Genomic DNA, 16,534 nt, shown 5'->3' on the forward strand with positions numbered 1-16,534 from the left:
ACCCACAAAACACCAGTCTCAACATCAACAGTGAAGAGGAGACTCCGGGATGCTCTGATCCACCTCTATGCAGACGACACCATTCTGTATACTTCTGGCCCTTCTTTGGACACTGTGTTAACTAACCTCCAGACGAGCTTCAATGCCATACAACTCTCCTTCCGTGGCCTCCAACTGCTCTTGAATGCAGGTAAAACTAAATGCATGCTCTTCAACCGATCGCTGCCCACACCTGCCCGCCGTCCAGCATCACTACTCTGGACGGTTCAGACTTAATATGTGAGCAACTACAAATACCTAGGTGTCTGGTTAGACTGTAAACTCTCCTTCCAGACTCACATTAAGCATCTCCATTCCAAAATTACATCTAGAATCAGCTTCCTATTTCGCAAAACAAAGCATCCTTCACTCATGCTGCCAAACATACCCTTGTAAATCTGACTATCCTACCAATCCTTGACTTTGGCGATGTCATTTACAAAATAGCCTCCAACACTCTACTCAGCAAATTGGATGCAGTCACCAAAGCCCCATATACCACCCACCACTGCGAGCTGTATGCTCTTGTTGGCTGGCTCTCGTTGGCTGGCCCTCGCTTCATATTAGTTTCCAAACCCACTGGCTCCAGGTCATCTATAAGTCTTTGCTAGGTAAAGCCCTGCCTTATATCAGCTCACTGGTTACCATAGCAGCACCCACCCGTAGCACGTGCTCCAGCAGGTATATTTCACTGGTCACCCCCAAAGCCAATTCCTCCTTTTGGCCGCCTTTCCTTCCAGTTCTCTGCTGCCAATGACTGGAACGAACTGCAAAAATCACTGAAGCTGGAGACTCCTATCTCCCTCACTAGCTTTAAGCACCAGCTGTCAGAGCAGCTCACAGATCACTGCACCTGGACATAGCCCATCTGTAAATAGCCTATCAAACTACCTCATCCCCACCATACTGTTATCTATTTCATTTATTTTTGCTCCTGTGCACCCTAGTATCTCTACTTGTACACTCATCTTCTGCACATTTATCACTCCAGTGTTTAATTGCTATATTGTAATTATTTCGCCACTATGGCCTATTTATTGTCTTACCTCTGGTATCCTACCTCATTTGTACACACTGTATGTAGACTTTTTTTTCTACTGTATTATTGACTGTATATTGTGTTTATTCCATGTGTAACTGTGTTGTTGTTTGTGTCGCACTGCTTTGCTTTATCTTGGCCAGGTCGCAGTTGTAAATGAGAACTTGTTCTCAACTATCCTACCTGGTTAAATAAAGGTGAAATAAAATAAATAAAAATACATACATACATTGTATCATACAGGGCGCAACGAGTTTTGATCAGTCATGGAAATAAAAGTGATGAAAAAAGTGTGCTAAAAAGAAGATGGAGAACAAGATACTGGAGTTTTGGTGCTGGTGCAGCCAACTAGTGCTATATTGTCAAAACAATACGATATATCATCTAAAATAATATCCCGATATGTAAATGTATCAATTTTTTTTCTTCTCCCAACATCCTAATGCACATTAGGTTGGAGGTCAGGTCATGTCTGTTAGACTTCGCTTCCTACCTTAGGTATGCACATGATGGAGCCACTTTACGTTCCCGACTTTTACGAGTATTAGCTAGACAAATTTTTCTACATGGTCCCACCCTTGTGTTTGTCTCTCCCTGACTCCCTCCCTCTGGGTTTGGTAAATTACAGGAGAGGTTGCTCTGCTCCCCCCTCCTCTACCTCCCTTAGTAAGGAATGAAATCAAAGCTACTCCAAAAGGAAACCAGGCCAGAACGCGGGAGGCTAAAAAACATCCCACCACCGCTCCTCCCAAATCAGCTGGTGGGGCTACAGCAGGGCGCAGGGACGGGACCGCTGGTGTTAAAAAGCTGCCAAAAAGCACAGGCAAGCAAGCTTCCGCTCTGCCGCCCAAACAAAACCCTCGAAACAATTACATTGGGAACGGTGAGTATCAGTGGCACTGGTTGGTTGGGAGAGAGCCCTGTTGGCATGGAGAATGTACCCGTCTTCGCATGTGGAAGGCCTCCCACTGCCCATCAGTGCATCCCTCCTTGTTCCCCTTTAGGATTGAATGGTAGTGTCCATGCTAGAAGGCTAGGGATTTACAGTAGTTGAACGTTTAATTGTTCTTGTTGTGAAACAGGAAGTGAGGAGAGTGTACAGAGAGTTGTGTGTACAGACAGTTGCGTGCAGAGACTTCTCCATTTTCAGACAGCATAGCACTACAATAAGATACGCTGTGTACTGTGTGTCCCATCTTTGTTCCCCTGCCTGCCTGCCTGCCAGCCTCCGAGGGTTTCTGAAAACCCTTGCTTTTTTTGTCTTTGGTGCATGACTATCTGGTTCATGGATCGTTTGGTTTCCCAGGGCAATGTGGCCATGTCTCGTGTCTGTGTGTGCGCCAGCGTCCGTGCATGTGACTTGTTTGACCCCACTGGAGTAAACTGCACTACCCAGGAACAATTGTGTTGATTGTAATGGGCATGCCTAACTTGATATTTTATGAGTTTCTTAGAAGAAATGCCAGATTTGGGGCTCTTTCTGTTTCTGTTTAATATCCATTGTTAAAAGGCTCATGTTCATCAGTTTTTGCCGTTGTGTTTAACATAAATCTAATGAAGTTTCCTCTCCTCTCAGCCAAATCCTCTCAACCTAAGAAAACTGGAGGCACATCCAAGAGCACGGCCCAGTCCTCATCCTCCTCATCGTCCACACCGCGTACCACAAAGACCTCCAAGGACAGGCCTGCCAACCCAACTGGGACAGAGAAGAGAAACAAGTGCGTCCTCCAACTAGTAACTAACCCTTCCAGCTTCTCTGGAGCTCCCAAGGCCTCCCCAGAGACAGTCAACCTTTCTGGGGAGAGACATGTCCCGGGCACTGGGCATGGGAACCAGGGGTGCAAGGAGGAGCCCTCTTCTGGCCCAGAAGGCAGGCCTGCTGCTCAGGATGACTCTTCTCTGACTGGAATGGATAAAGACAATGCCTCAGGAGCCAGTCCTCAGGACCCTGGGGAGAAGGCCCCTCTGGTCAACAACGCCACTGAGGACACTTTCTTCACCGAGTCTCATAGCGAGAGCTCCAAGGAGGAATCCCTGGGGACTGGGGAAGATGGAGGTGGGCAACAGTCGGGGGACGCAGACCATGAGTTAGAGAAACGTCAGTGGTATGTATCGATACTGCAACACTGATCTATAGGCTTCTAGTGCAGAAAAACCCTATGGGAAGACCTGGGTCAAACACACTTTCAAGTATTTAAATATATGTGAGGTACACTTGATGTAGCTTGAATTCTGCACTTTTGGGACTGTTCCATTGAACCAGACCAATTAAATTAAATAAGTATTTGAAAATAATTGAGTTATATATTTGACCCAGGTTGGAATTAAACGTCTCCTCCAAACTGAAGAAAATAAAATGTCGTCTTACATCATAATTGCTGTCATGAAACTTTAGAATGAAATCTGGTGGCATTGGAGGGAAAACTCTTTACCGCAATCATGATTCCCAAAATAGTACAGTATGCTTTAGAAAACTCCATTGAATACCTGGTGTAATTCTTGCTGCATGTGTAGTGTAAATCAATATGAAAAGTTTCAAGTGTATTACATGATGTGGCAATGTTGTTCGTCATTCTCAGTGTTTTGCAGCTTGAGATGGTTAGTGTTGGGAGTCACACAGTACTGCAGAAAATGGCACAGCAGTGTGAAAAGCTATCCTGTGTGGAAACATAATTATGATAGGTTTTGCTTTACTGGATTATTTCCCACTGGTATTGCACTTGGTCATGTGTTTAACAGTAAGGTCATCACAAAGGTCAAAGTCTATAAATGTACAATACTCTACCTTATAGCCACTACCACCTCACAGTATGCATTCTAAAAGCTGTTGTGCTTAGTTTTCAACCTTCACATTTTACTATGTGCTGTATTCTTAGATGGCTCCTCATTGCCGATGTACTGTTCTGATGATGAACGGCACCACAGCTTGAGTTCAAAGCCCAGAAAAAGCTGTTAATATTTTAGCAGCATTAGCAGCCTAGTTTACCATTTACCGCTACCTGGATTCAGTATTGTATTAATTCATAATGGCTGCTGTGTAATAGGGAGTAACCTATTTAGCCCTCTATTTAAACATTTGGTGTTGTGGCAAATGGTTGTCTCTCTCTCACACACACACGTCTGAGTCAGCATAGATGTCATAAATGGCCTTCATAGCTCTGAGCTGAACTGGTTTAACTTGAATTGGGACAGTAAGTCACAGAGCTCTGTCTGTGTTATAGGCCTTAAACCATTTGGAAAGATGATAGTTCACATGACTTGCATGATACCAGATTCATGAGGAAAAGACTGTTGGGAAAGAAAAGGCCCGTTTTCACCAATGTTTTTGGTCTATATACCCTTCATTAGAGTTTATATATCGACATTTTCCATTATGCAACAAGGAAAACAATGGACATGATAAATAAATCAGAAGACAAGATAAATCAATTGGGTAAGAATGGTTTATCAGGGTTTTGGTGATGTGACTCCAGGCCTACCAATGGGATTGGAGAGAAGAAGCTCCACAGTGTTAACCTGGAGAGCCCAGAGGTTACAGTCATCCCAGACAGCACTACGGAGTCTGACTACCAGTCCACAGTCAGCGACTCCGACTCAGATGGGCCCATCCTCTACCGAGACGAAGACGAGGATGAGGAAGACGAGTATACCACAAGTAAGGAATCCGTCGCAGATATAGAAGCTTAAAGCTCATTGTATTCTAGCCTTTTTAGTCAGTCAGCATGTGTTAAATGTCTGTCTGTCCAGCCTTTGCAACAAATTAGTCCATAGCCACTCGTGCACTAGAAACAAGGACTAGAAACAAGAACAAAAAAAAGGACCAGAAACAATGAGAACAACCTTGATAACAATCTCAGTAATTGTGTTTCCACACTCTTTATTGGTGGTTTTATATGTACTTTTTGACTTATATTTTATATTTACTGCACAGCACACATTCCTATAAAGCCATACTCTTGTACTCTGACTCAGCCCATTTTAAGACTCTCTGGGGGCAGCCTGCATGGCATTGGCTGGGGGAAGGGGCTAGCTAGATTTTCATGTTTATTATTGTTTATTTAGGCTCCCTAGCCAGTAAGATCCGCCGCAGGGACACCCTGGCCATCAAACTGGGCAACCGGCCCAGCAAGAGAGAGCTGGAGGAGAAGAACATCCTGCCTCGCACCTCTGAGACTGAGAGGCAGGAACTCCGGCAACAGATTCACTCCAAGCTAGTGAGGTACAGAGTACACCCATGGAGTCACACAAACTTCTGAAGAAGGAAAAAGTTTTATTTCTACAATTTCCAAAAGATAACCAAACAAAAACGGATTTACTTTTTACAACACGTGTTTGTGCATAAGTAGCACAATTTCGAACTTATTTGTTTTTATTTTGATTGTATTTAATCTGAAATAACTGTTCTGGTGTGAGATTTCCGAAAACTTGGTAGCACTAAAATCCTCTTTCATCCAAGGGACTTAAGATGATCTTAGTGCTACAAAGCTTTTGGGGAACTCACTCCTGTTCCCAAATCACTGAGGTATCGTCTCGTTTCATTCTCCCTCTGTCCCTCACAGACGACTTAGTCAAAGGCCCAGCACTGAGGAACTGGAGCAGAGGAACATTCTGAAACGTGAGTGACGACAGACAGATGCCACCACAGACAGACAGCACCACATTGGCCCCAGTCAGACAACCCCTTAGTACTGTACAAGACATTTCCCCCACACACGGTCTGTTTGTCTTCTGGCTTTGGTCATGTGTGTTTTTCAGATTTATATACTGAACAAAAATATAAACGCAACAGTCAAATCTTTGAAATTGTTACTTGAGTTACAGTTCATATAAGAAAATCAGTCAATTAAAATTAAGCCCTAATCTGGATTTCACATGACTTGGAATACAGGTATACATCGGTTGGTCACCGATACCTTTAAAAAAACAGATAGGGGCGTGGATCAGAAAACTAGTCAATATCTGGTGTGAGCATAATTTGCCTCATGCAGCGCGACAGATCTCCTTCGCATAGTTGATCAGGCTGTTGATTGTGGGCTGTGGAATGTTGTCCCACTCCTCTTCAATGGCTGTGCGAAGTTTCTGGATATTGGCAGGAACTGGAATACGCTGTTGTACACGTCGATCCAGAGCATCCCAAACATTCTCAATGGGTGACATGCCTGGTGAGTATGCAGGCCATGGATAATGTTAATAATAATAATAATGCTGAAACATGAGGTGATGGTGGCGGATGAATGGCACGATAATGGACCTCCAGGATCTCGTCACGGTATCTCTGTGCATTCAAATTTCCATTGATTTAAAATGTAATTGTGTTTGTTGTCTGTAGTTTATGCCTACCCATACCATAAACCCATTTTTTCAAAACGTTGACATTAGCAAACCACTCGCCTACAAGACGCCATACGTGGTCTGCGATTCTCTAAAACAACGTTGGAGGCAGCTTATGGTAGAGAAATTAACATTCAATTATCTGGCAACAGCTCTGGTGGACATTCCTGCAGTCAGCATGCAAATTGCACACTCCTTCAAAACTTGAGACATCTGTGGCATTGTGTAGTGTGACAAAGATGCATATTTTAGAGTGGCCTTTTATTGTCCCCAGCACAAGGTGCACCGGTGTCATGATCATGCTGTTTAATCAGATTCTTGGATTATCTTGGCAGAGACCAACACTTTATATGTTGCGTTTATTTTTGTTCAGTGTAGATAGTTCAGTTCCACATGACCTAAACAGCTGATGACTTTATCCCATTCAGTCAAAGGTTGATGCTAGACCAGTTACGTTTTCATAAGGAGATGGTGTATGTGAATAAATTAGCCCCGCTGGAATCCAAGACAAAGGTGAAGTTGTTCTCCTGGCTTGGACAGCTGTGCATCAAGGTCTAATGGTGCATTGATGTGGGGGGAGGCCAGTTATTGACTGATGGCTCATCTACTTGCCCAGTTTATTGGTTAGTAAATCAATTTTGTGAAACACATTACACTAGATTGAGCATGACCAGTGAACATTAACATTTTTAAGAGGATAACATCTTGAGCTCTTATCGTGCCAGACAATGTTTTACATTTTTGGGTCAGAGAAGGTCAGGATAAAAGTCAATAGGAATGTGTTATTTATGTTTACCTGGTCATTCTCTAGAAGCTCATCTCCTAGAAGCTAACTTTGTTCTAAGCAAATCAAACTTAATCTAAAGTGCATCGGAACACACTTTACAGAAAAATCTGAGGGCTACCATTTGATCAACAGGCTTAAAACATGTTCCTGAAATACAGTCAATGCTCACGTGGAGACTTCCTGTCTATTAAACAGGAAGCAGTGAAAGAAGGGGCCATTTTGTTGTTGTAATCTTGCTGGGGTGTTTACTGCATTATTTATGAGATCTTTGTGGTGGAATCATAATGCATGAGGCTAAGAGGGAGAGGGCAGTTAACTGACTGTTGCCTTATTGAAAGCAGATGGCAAAGGTTGCATGCCTCCCAGGGACTCTATGCACATCTGTCACACACTCAACAACTACCTGTTGAAGAATATAACACAGGTCTACACTGTGCTCTGGTTTAAAGAGTTGACTCTATGTATGGTTAAGAAAATACGACACCAAATCAAAGTTTGTCAGATGTTTTCAGACCTAAAAAGCAGACTGTTGAGATAAGTCCATGTTCCAGGCCATCTGTTTTTGTAGATGCAGCCATATGGCACGTTCCAAAATCAATGGGAAAGATAAGCACTGTATCATTTCCAGACTTTCCATTAACCACATTGCTTAATTAATAATCACTATATTGGGCAGTGAAGTACCACCTTAGCCTACTTACAACTTCTTTTTAATTTCACTGCAGAGACGAATGAAGCTGATAAACATGAAGCCATACAAGAGATTAAAAGGAGACTCTCCCGAAAGGTACTGTCATTTATACTTTATTTAGGCACGCCAATGTCTGCATCTCATTAGACATAAAATTCATGTAATGACTCGTGTTGATACAGTGCATTCGGAAAGTATTCAGGCCCCTTGATTTTTTTCCCTCATTTTGTTACGTTACAGCTCCTCATCAATCTACAAACAATAACCCATAATGACAAAGACAACAATGTTTGACATTTTTGCACATTAATAAATAAATAAAATAATAATAATGAAATGTCACATTTACAAAAGTATTCAGACCCTTTACTCAGTACTTTTTTGAAGCACCTTTGGCAGCGATTACAGCCTCGAGTCTTCTTGGGTATGACGCTACAATCTTGGTACACCTGTATTTGGGGAGTTTCTCCCATTCTTCACTGCAGATCCTCTCAAGCTCTGTCAGGTTGGATGGGGAGTGGCGCTGCACAGCTATTTTCAGGTCTCTCCAGAGATGTTCGGGCTCTGGCTGAGCCACTCAAGGACATTCAGAGACTTGTCCCGAAGCCACTCCTGCGTTGTCTTGGCTGTGTGCTTAGGGTCGTTGTCCTGTTGGAAGGTGAACCTTGGCCCATGTCTGAGGTCCTGAGCGCTCTGGAGCAGGTTTTCATCAAGGGTCTCTCTGTACTTTGCTCCGTTAATCTTTCCATCTATCCTGACTAGTCTCCTAGTCCCTGCCGCTGAAAAACATCCCCACAGCATGATGCTGCCACCACCATGCTTCACCGTAGGGATGGTGCCAGGTCTCCTCCAGGCATGACACTTGGCATTCAGGCCAAAGAGTTCAATCAAACCAGAGAATCTTGTTTCTCATGGTCTGAGAGTCTTTAGGTGACTTTTGGCAAACTCCAAGCGGGCAGTCATGCACTTTTTACTGAGGAGTGGCTTCCGCCTGGCCACACTACCATAAAGGCCTGATTGGTAGAGTGCTGCAGAGATGGTTGTCCTTCTGGAAGATTCTCTAATCTTCACAGAGGAACTCTGAAGCCATGTCAGAGTGACCATTGGGTTCTTGGTCAACTCCCTGACCAAGGCTCTTCTCCTCCGATTGCTCAGTTTGGCCGGGCGGCCAGCTCTAGGAAGAGTCTTGGTGGTGGAAAACTTCTTCCATTTACGAATTATGGACGCCATTGTGTTCTTGGGGACCCAATTGTTTTGGTACCCTTCCCCAGATCTGTGCATCGACACAATCCTGTCTCGGAGCTCTACAGACAATTCCTTCGACCTCATGGCTTGGTTTTTGCTTTGACATGAACTGCCAACTGTGGGACCTTTTATACACAGTTGAAGTCGGAAGTTTACATGCACCTGAGCCAAATACATTTGAACTCAGTTTTTCACAATTCCTGACATTTAATCCTAGTAAAAATTCCCTGTCTTAGGTCAGTTAGGATCACCACTTTATTTTAGGAATGTGACATGTCAGAATAATAGTAGAGAGTGATTTATGTCAGCTTTTATTTATTTCATCACATTCCCAGTGGGTCAGAAGTTTACACACACTCAATTAGTATTTGGTAGCATTGCCTTTAACTTGAGTCAAACTTTTCAGGTAGCCTTCCACAAGCTTCCCACAATAAGTTGGGTGAATTTTGTCCCATTCCTCATGACAGAGCTGGTGTAACTGAGTCAGGTTTGTAGGCCTTCTTGCTCGCACATGCTTTTTCAGTTCTGCTCACAAATTGTCTATAGGCTTTGTGATGGCCATTCCAATACCTTGACTTTGTTGTCCTTAAGCCATTTTGCCTTTGGAAGTATGCTTGGGGTCATTGTCCATTTGGAAGACCCATTTGCTACCAAGCTTTAACTTCCTGACTGATGTCTTGAGATGTTCCTTCAATATATCCACATACTTTTCCGTCCTCATGATGCCATCTATTTTGTGAAGTGCACCAGTCCCTCCTGCAGCAAAGCACCCCCACAACATGATGCTGCCACCCCTGTGCTTCACGGTTGAGATGGTGTTCTTCGGCTTGCAAGCCTCCCCCTTTTTCCTCCAAACATAACGATGGTCATTAAGGCCAAATAGTAATATTTTTGTTTCATCAGACAGGAGAACATTTTTCCAAAAAGTACCATCTTTGTCCCCATGTGCAGTTGCAAACTGTAGTCTGGCTTCTTTATGTTGGTTTTGGAGCAGTGGCTTCTTCCATGCTGAGCGGCCTTTCAGGTTATGTCGATATAGGACTCTTTCACTGTGGATATAGATACTTTTGTACCTGTTTCCTCCAGCATCTTCACAAGGTCCGTTGCTGCTGTTCTGGGATTGATTTGCACTTTTCACACCAAAGTACGTTCATCTCTTGGAGACAGAACACGTCTCCTTCCTGAGCTGTATGATGGCTGCGTGGTCCCATGGTGTTTATACTTGCGTACTGTTGTTTGTACAGATGAACGTGGTAACTTCAGGCGTTTGTAAATTGCTCCCAAAGATGAACCCGACTTGTGGAGGTCTACAGTTTTTTTTTCTAAAGTCTTAGCTGATTTATTTTGATTTCCCCATGATGTCAAGCAAAGAGTCACTGAGTTTGAAGGTAGGCCTTGAAATACATCCACAAGTACACCTCCAATTCACTCAAATTATGCCAATTAGCCTATCAGAAGCTTCTAAAGCCATGACATCATTTTCTGGAATTTACCAAGCTGTTTTAAAGGCACAGTCAACTTAGTGTATGTTAACTTCTGACCCACTGGAATTGTGATACAGTGAAATAATCTGTCTATAAACAATTGTTGGAAAAACTACTTGTCATACACAAAGTAGATGTCCTAACCGACTTGCCAAAACTATAGTTTGTTAACAAGAAATTTGTGGAGTGGTTGAAAAACGAGTTTTATTGACTCCAACCTAAGTGTATGTAAACTTCCAACTTCAACTGTTGACAGGTGTGTGCCTTTACAAATTATGTCCAATCAATTGAATTTACCACATCTCAAGGATGACCAATGGAAACAGGATGCACCTGAGCTCAATTTCGAGTCGCAGAGCAAAGGGTCTGAATATTTTTGTAAGTAAGGTATTTCTGTTTATTAGTTTTTATAAATGTGCAAACATTTCTAAAAACATGTTTTCACTTTGTCATTATAAGGTATTGTGTGTAGATTGGTGGGGGAATGATTTAATAAATTGTAGAACAAGGCTGTAATGTAACAAAATGTGGGAAAAGGCAATGAGTGAGTACTTTCTGAATGCACTGTATATTTGGTACACAGATCCATCTGGTGGACACAGCTGGAACTGAAATAACTGGAACCAAACGCATGTCAAACTCATGTAGACTGAATATATGGACTGAACTCAATATAATGAATTACCCAACAATGTCTTGATTTCTGAATTACCAAACACATTTCTAACTCATTTGTTCCTTGTCAGTTAGTTTACTTTTTTTTTTGACAAAAAATTGAACAAATCTGTAAAAATGTTAAAATTCAGCAATCGTATGACTCAGTTGCCACAGTGCATACTGTAGGGCATTCCAACTCCGTGTGAGCAGCATGCCTCAAAATGTAGCATCAGGCTTGAAATTCCCCAGATTGCTCGACCCCAGTGGTGGTAGGGAGGGAAGAGGGGATTGGCCAGTGTTAGGCCAATAAGGCTTGACCTCAGCTATATTGAGAACTGGAGTCTAGTTCCAACACTGTGCTCCCGTATGGCACCGTTGAAGGAGTTCAACTTTTCCCACAACTCTCTACCCATCTTCTCCCGGGCCCCAAATGTTTTATCTACAAGTCCCAATTTACAGTTGTCAATCACTGGTTACTTGTGCGTGTGTGTAGCTGAGTGTGAGGCCCACAGTAGCAGAGCTGGTGGCTCGGCGGATTCTGCGCTTCAATGAGTATGTGGAGTGCACAGATGCTAAGGACTATGACCGCCGTGCAGACAAACCCTGGACCAGGCTCACTCCAGCTGACAAAGTGGGTCCCAGACTCCTACTGTATGATTTTATTGCAAGATAACCTAAAATACATGACATTCATAATGTGATTAAATACTTGGAATAAGACAGGTTATAAAAAGGTGTAATTAAAAAACGTTTTGTTAGAATTGTATTCCTCATGCATACCACATACTGGCCAGCAACTGAACCATACAGTAAATACATTACTCACAAACAATAATAAAGATGTATCATTTAAAGCGACAATATGTAACTTTTTGGACAACCTGACCAAATTCACATAGAAATGTGAGTTATAGATATGTCATTCTTATTGAAAGTGATGTTCTATGTGCACTACTTCTATGTTTCCCATTCTTAAGTTTTGATTTTGCACCTTTAACTTTCAGTTTTGTACACTAGCTTCAAACAGCTGACAATACAATATTTTGGGTTATTGAAAATATATTTCACAGTGGTTTAGATTGTACAATGATTCTCTACACTATGCATTTCTTGTTTTGTCACAAGCTGAAGTTAGGCAAATTATTCTAATTTTAGCAACCAAGAAATGGTGGAGCGATTTCTGCATATTGCATCTTTAATCTTCAGTTATATGAAACATGTTTGCCTGTCTGAAAGTATTGAAGTTCTGACAGTTTTTTTTTTTTGTTGTAGTTCTTCTTTGTAAATGAAGACTTTGATCTTGAATGTTTATATTCCCTCAGGCTGCTATCCGTAAAGAACTGAATGAGTTCAAAAGCAAAGAGATGGAAGTTCATGAAGAGAGCAAGCAATTCACCAGGTAATGACAACTTTGACCTTATTGACCCCCAGCCATTATACTACATTATGTTATGAGTCATACAAGATAATAAACTGCTGATTGATTTAGTCCTAGTATGCAGTGTACTATAATAGGTAGACTGCCTTTCTGAACCAACAGCATCTGTTTTCCCTGTGCCTTGGCAGGTTCCATCGACCCTGAGGTGTCTATTTCTTCAATGGGGGTCCTGGTCAGCTGCCGGCCCTGCCTGAGGGCTCTTTCTTCCAGCTGCCCTGTGTCCCGCTGTGGGCTTCACCGAAGCCTGGAGCCTAGATGCCCCTAGGCACGGACACATGGACAATGTCCCCTGGGGCAAACTTGTCTCCAGCCTTAGAGATCAATGACATTGAGCCACACCTGGTTACACAGACCAGACTGAGCTTTAGTGGTGTGTGGAAAGATACAGAGAGAGAGAGAGAGACCAATATCCATCCAGAGAATGTGAATGGGCCGAGCCCATGCCCATTCACCGTCTTTGCACACCATGAAGAAACAAAACTGTTGCACTTTGTAACACAGCGCTGATTCAATTACCCACATACTGTACCTGTTGGCTTCCCCTAACGCCCCCTAACAAACTTTGACCAAGTCCCTGTGGAAGGGAAATGGTTTTGCAACTATGGCGATGTTGTAGGTTAGGCAAGTCCAGCCAAGGGTAACGGTAATCAAATCAATTCAGCTTAAACGGTGCAATTAAATGCTTACTTGCGAGCTTCCTCAACAGTGCAATGAAAAATATAAACAAATAAAAAAATGAAACACATATTCATAAGCTTAACGTAATGTAAGTGCATGGAAAGGAGTGTTGAAGGAAGAATGGTCACTTTTACTGCCATGTGGTTTTGATGGTGGAAATAAAGGTGTTTTAGGTCTTGTTTTAAGGGGTGATTGTTCATGCTGATCTTAAAGTGGCTGGGACTACATGAATTGTGCCTAGAAACTAAGCATTATGTATCATTACTATATGTGTCATGCTTTTTGGAACTGTAAGTTACCATTATTGAGCATATCTTTATGGGGACAGAGCAGAGTGGACCCTTTTGATTGGTGTAGGCAATTCTTTGCAAATACCCCTCTGTCTGCAAGTCATCCAGTGAGTTTCCAAATTTAGAACAAGTTCAGACAAAATTGGTCTGCTTTTGATTGGTTGAGCTGTTCGTAATGGATGGTCTGTGTAGTTTGAAAGGATGTGGTAAATGTTAGCATTTTACAGACCGAGATAAATCCATCAGGAGCTTTTTTCCTGGTCATAAAATGTCCAAAATGTCTTTTGTAAAGCATTTATTTTACATTTCTGTGATCAGGTACACCAATCCATCAGAATGTATATTAATTTCAGACTGCTAAGGGCAGGTGTAGAATATTGGAGGAGAACCACAGTATTCATGTCCATTTCTTTCTCATTCTATAGATTTTCTGTAAGAAAATGTATATCTGATGCATGATCACAACTTTACTGCCAATTACCTGATAGATTTTTACATTGATGTGACGAAGAGTACAATTTTCGTAGTTTATTTTTAAACCCACCCCAATCTCGATTGATGGCGCTATGTGCTGTTCATATGTGAGTACTGTATCTTTGAATTATGTCATGTACATAATAGTAATGTATATGCAGTTATTGTCACTCCCATATTTATCATGCATATAGGTCTATACGTGCATCATATGCCTCTAAATGTCTTTATTTTTCAGTTGTTGATCACATAACTAGATACCATTTCTGCGAAACATCAACGGTGTATGTTCAGGAGGAAGATGCCATAACCCTTCAGTATTAGCTACATATACTGAAAGTGACCCCATGGCCACTGAATTGGTGTCACATGTTGACTTAGACATCCATTAGGATGTCATGTATATTGATGAAAATACACACTGAATGTCTCACCGTCATTGTGTATTGGTTTGTATGAGATTCCTTTTTTTTCGTACTGCTTCTGTGATCATTGTGCACAATGGCTTTAAAGTGGCCAGGATCCAAATGTTTTCAAAGTGTGTTTGTGTTGAAAATCATCTGTGCAGTGGAAAGTAATGTGTCTGCCTGGCCTGAGCCCACCGTGCAGTCAACTGTGAAGCCATTGAGTGGGTCAATTAAAAGCTGAGCAGGAGGGGGTGCACTCGTTCTCAGTGGCATATTGTCTGTCTATCTGGTCCTTGGCCATTGATTCCAGTTGAGAAGGGATGGTCCAAAGCACCTCTGTGGATCTAGGCAGCATCAAGTGCCAAAAGTAAAAAGTTCAGTCTCTTAGAAGGGTCAAACTTACAGGCAGGACTGCACACTTGACCAAAGACCACACGTCTCTCAAGTAGTATTCTTTGTCATATTTTGAAGCAGTGTATCTCTGTGCTGGAAATATATGTAGCTAATATGTGTGTGGAAGATACTTTATGTGAATGTCTATTGGAGTGGAATGGGTTACTTTTGAGCCGTTTGTTTGACACCTGCTAAACTCACACAGATGGTTTAAAAGTTGCTTAAGACATTTAACAGTTCACTAGAAGTAAGACAGATGCAGCATGTCAATTTGTATCACTTTCCGTTGGGTTACGCCAACACAACTCACATGGATGGGGGTTTATTGGTTTCAGTTTGTAGGTTAATGTAGGAGTTGCAGTCAAACCGACATTGCTTGTCAGTGGAGGCTGCTGAGGGGAGAACGGCTCATAATAATGGCAGGAACGGCCAATGGCATCAAACACCTAAAAACCATGTGTTTGATGTACTTGATACCATTCCTGATTCCGCTCCCATCATTACCTTGTGGTGCCACCAACCTCCTACTTACATTTGTGCACATATTTGTGACATTGGCAATTGGTTTCACAGGCTCAGCAATATGACATGACATCGTCATACGGTATACAGCGAGGCGACTTCATGTTTACAGCCATGAACAACAACGGAATGTGTGAGCTTGTTTTGCACAGCCGGGGGACACCGAACCATGTAACCAAAGGCAGAGTTTGCTGTTGCAATCAATTGCTGTAGAGTCGGGGGCGGCAAATGTGGGTCACTAACTAAAACACGACAGATAAGGACTAATTGTCAGACAGATCAAAAAAGCAAGACTTATTTCACAGACAGCACCATGACACTTCCATTTGTCTCTGATTCAAATGGCTATTAACGTTTGTTAATCTGAAGTGCTAACTCCGCCCACGCGGGCAACAGCCAAGGGACTGGGCCTTGCAAAACAAGCTCGCTCGATTTCAAATCTGCCAACGTTGCTTCTATTGGCTGTTTCCAAATTGTGCCCTCCTTTGCGGCATGCCTACAATGGGAAGAGCCAATAGTAGTAATAATAATACATGGGACTTATATAGCTCTTTACAATTGTAGAAACTTAAACAATGCCAGACTAACAACAGGAAGAAACATGAAACAAAAAGAAGGGGGTAGGGCTTGAAGGTAGGAAAATAATGGGGCGGCTAAGGTAGATTGATCAGTCACTAGCGCTGTTTATACCTGGTGCTAACATGTGTCCTTTGTCCTAATCTTGTCTACATTCTGATTGTGCCTGTATATTTAGACAGGTGTAGACAATTTAAAATACTTATTGTGATCGGATCTTATAAGTGTAAACTGACATGATTAGCACAATATCTGGATGAAGGACACATGTAAGAACTAGGTATAAACAGGGCAAGTGATGAGTATATTTTGGGGATCTCGTCCTTTGAAAAGGCAGACTTGGCAGTGGCAGACTAGTTATTGACATCTTTAAGCATCAAGTTGCCTAGTTATTAAAGGTATAAAAAAAAATAGAGAGAAAGTTGCCCCTTTGTGTGGGATGATGTCATACTGATGAGTAAGTATGCTGTAATCAATGGAGCA

The 16,534-nt window shown here is 42.2% G+C and overlaps 1 protein-coding gene across 3 annotated transcripts in view; it reads left to right on the forward strand.

Annotated features, from left to right (window-relative positions):
* LOC139376820 (phosphatase and actin regulator 2) overlaps positions 1 to 14,826 on the forward strand; it is a 49,142-nt gene extending 34,316 nt beyond the window's left edge. Inside the window, exons 5-13 of one of the 3 annotated variants that reach the window (XM_071119758.1) lie at positions 1,707 to 1,961; positions 2,655 to 3,183; positions 4,552 to 4,733; positions 5,141 to 5,297; positions 5,638 to 5,693; positions 7,922 to 7,983; positions 11,767 to 11,904; positions 12,596 to 12,672; positions 12,840 to 14,826. In XM_071119758.1, the coding sequence (XP_070975859.1) occupies positions 1,707 to 1,961; positions 2,655 to 3,183; positions 4,552 to 4,733; positions 5,141 to 5,297; positions 5,638 to 5,693; positions 7,922 to 7,983; positions 11,767 to 11,904; positions 12,596 to 12,672; positions 12,840 to 12,855 (1,472 nt within the window). In that variant the 3' untranslated portion in view covers positions 12,856 to 14,826. The remainder of the gene's footprint in view (positions 1 to 1,706; positions 1,962 to 2,654; positions 3,184 to 4,551; positions 4,734 to 5,140; positions 5,298 to 5,637; positions 5,694 to 7,921; positions 7,984 to 11,766; positions 11,905 to 12,595; positions 12,673 to 12,839) is intronic. The other 2 variants (XM_071119759.1, XM_071119760.1) reach the window with 2 other exon arrangements.
* The last annotated feature ends 1,708 nt before the right edge of the window (positions 14,827 to 16,534 follow it).

Source organism: Oncorhynchus clarkii, chromosome 20, assembly GCF_045791955.1.
Source record: "Oncorhynchus clarkii lewisi isolate Uvic-CL-2024 chromosome 20, UVic_Ocla_1.0, whole genome shotgun sequence".
NCBI lineage: Eukaryota > Metazoa > Chordata > Actinopteri > Salmoniformes > Salmonidae > Oncorhynchus > Oncorhynchus clarkii.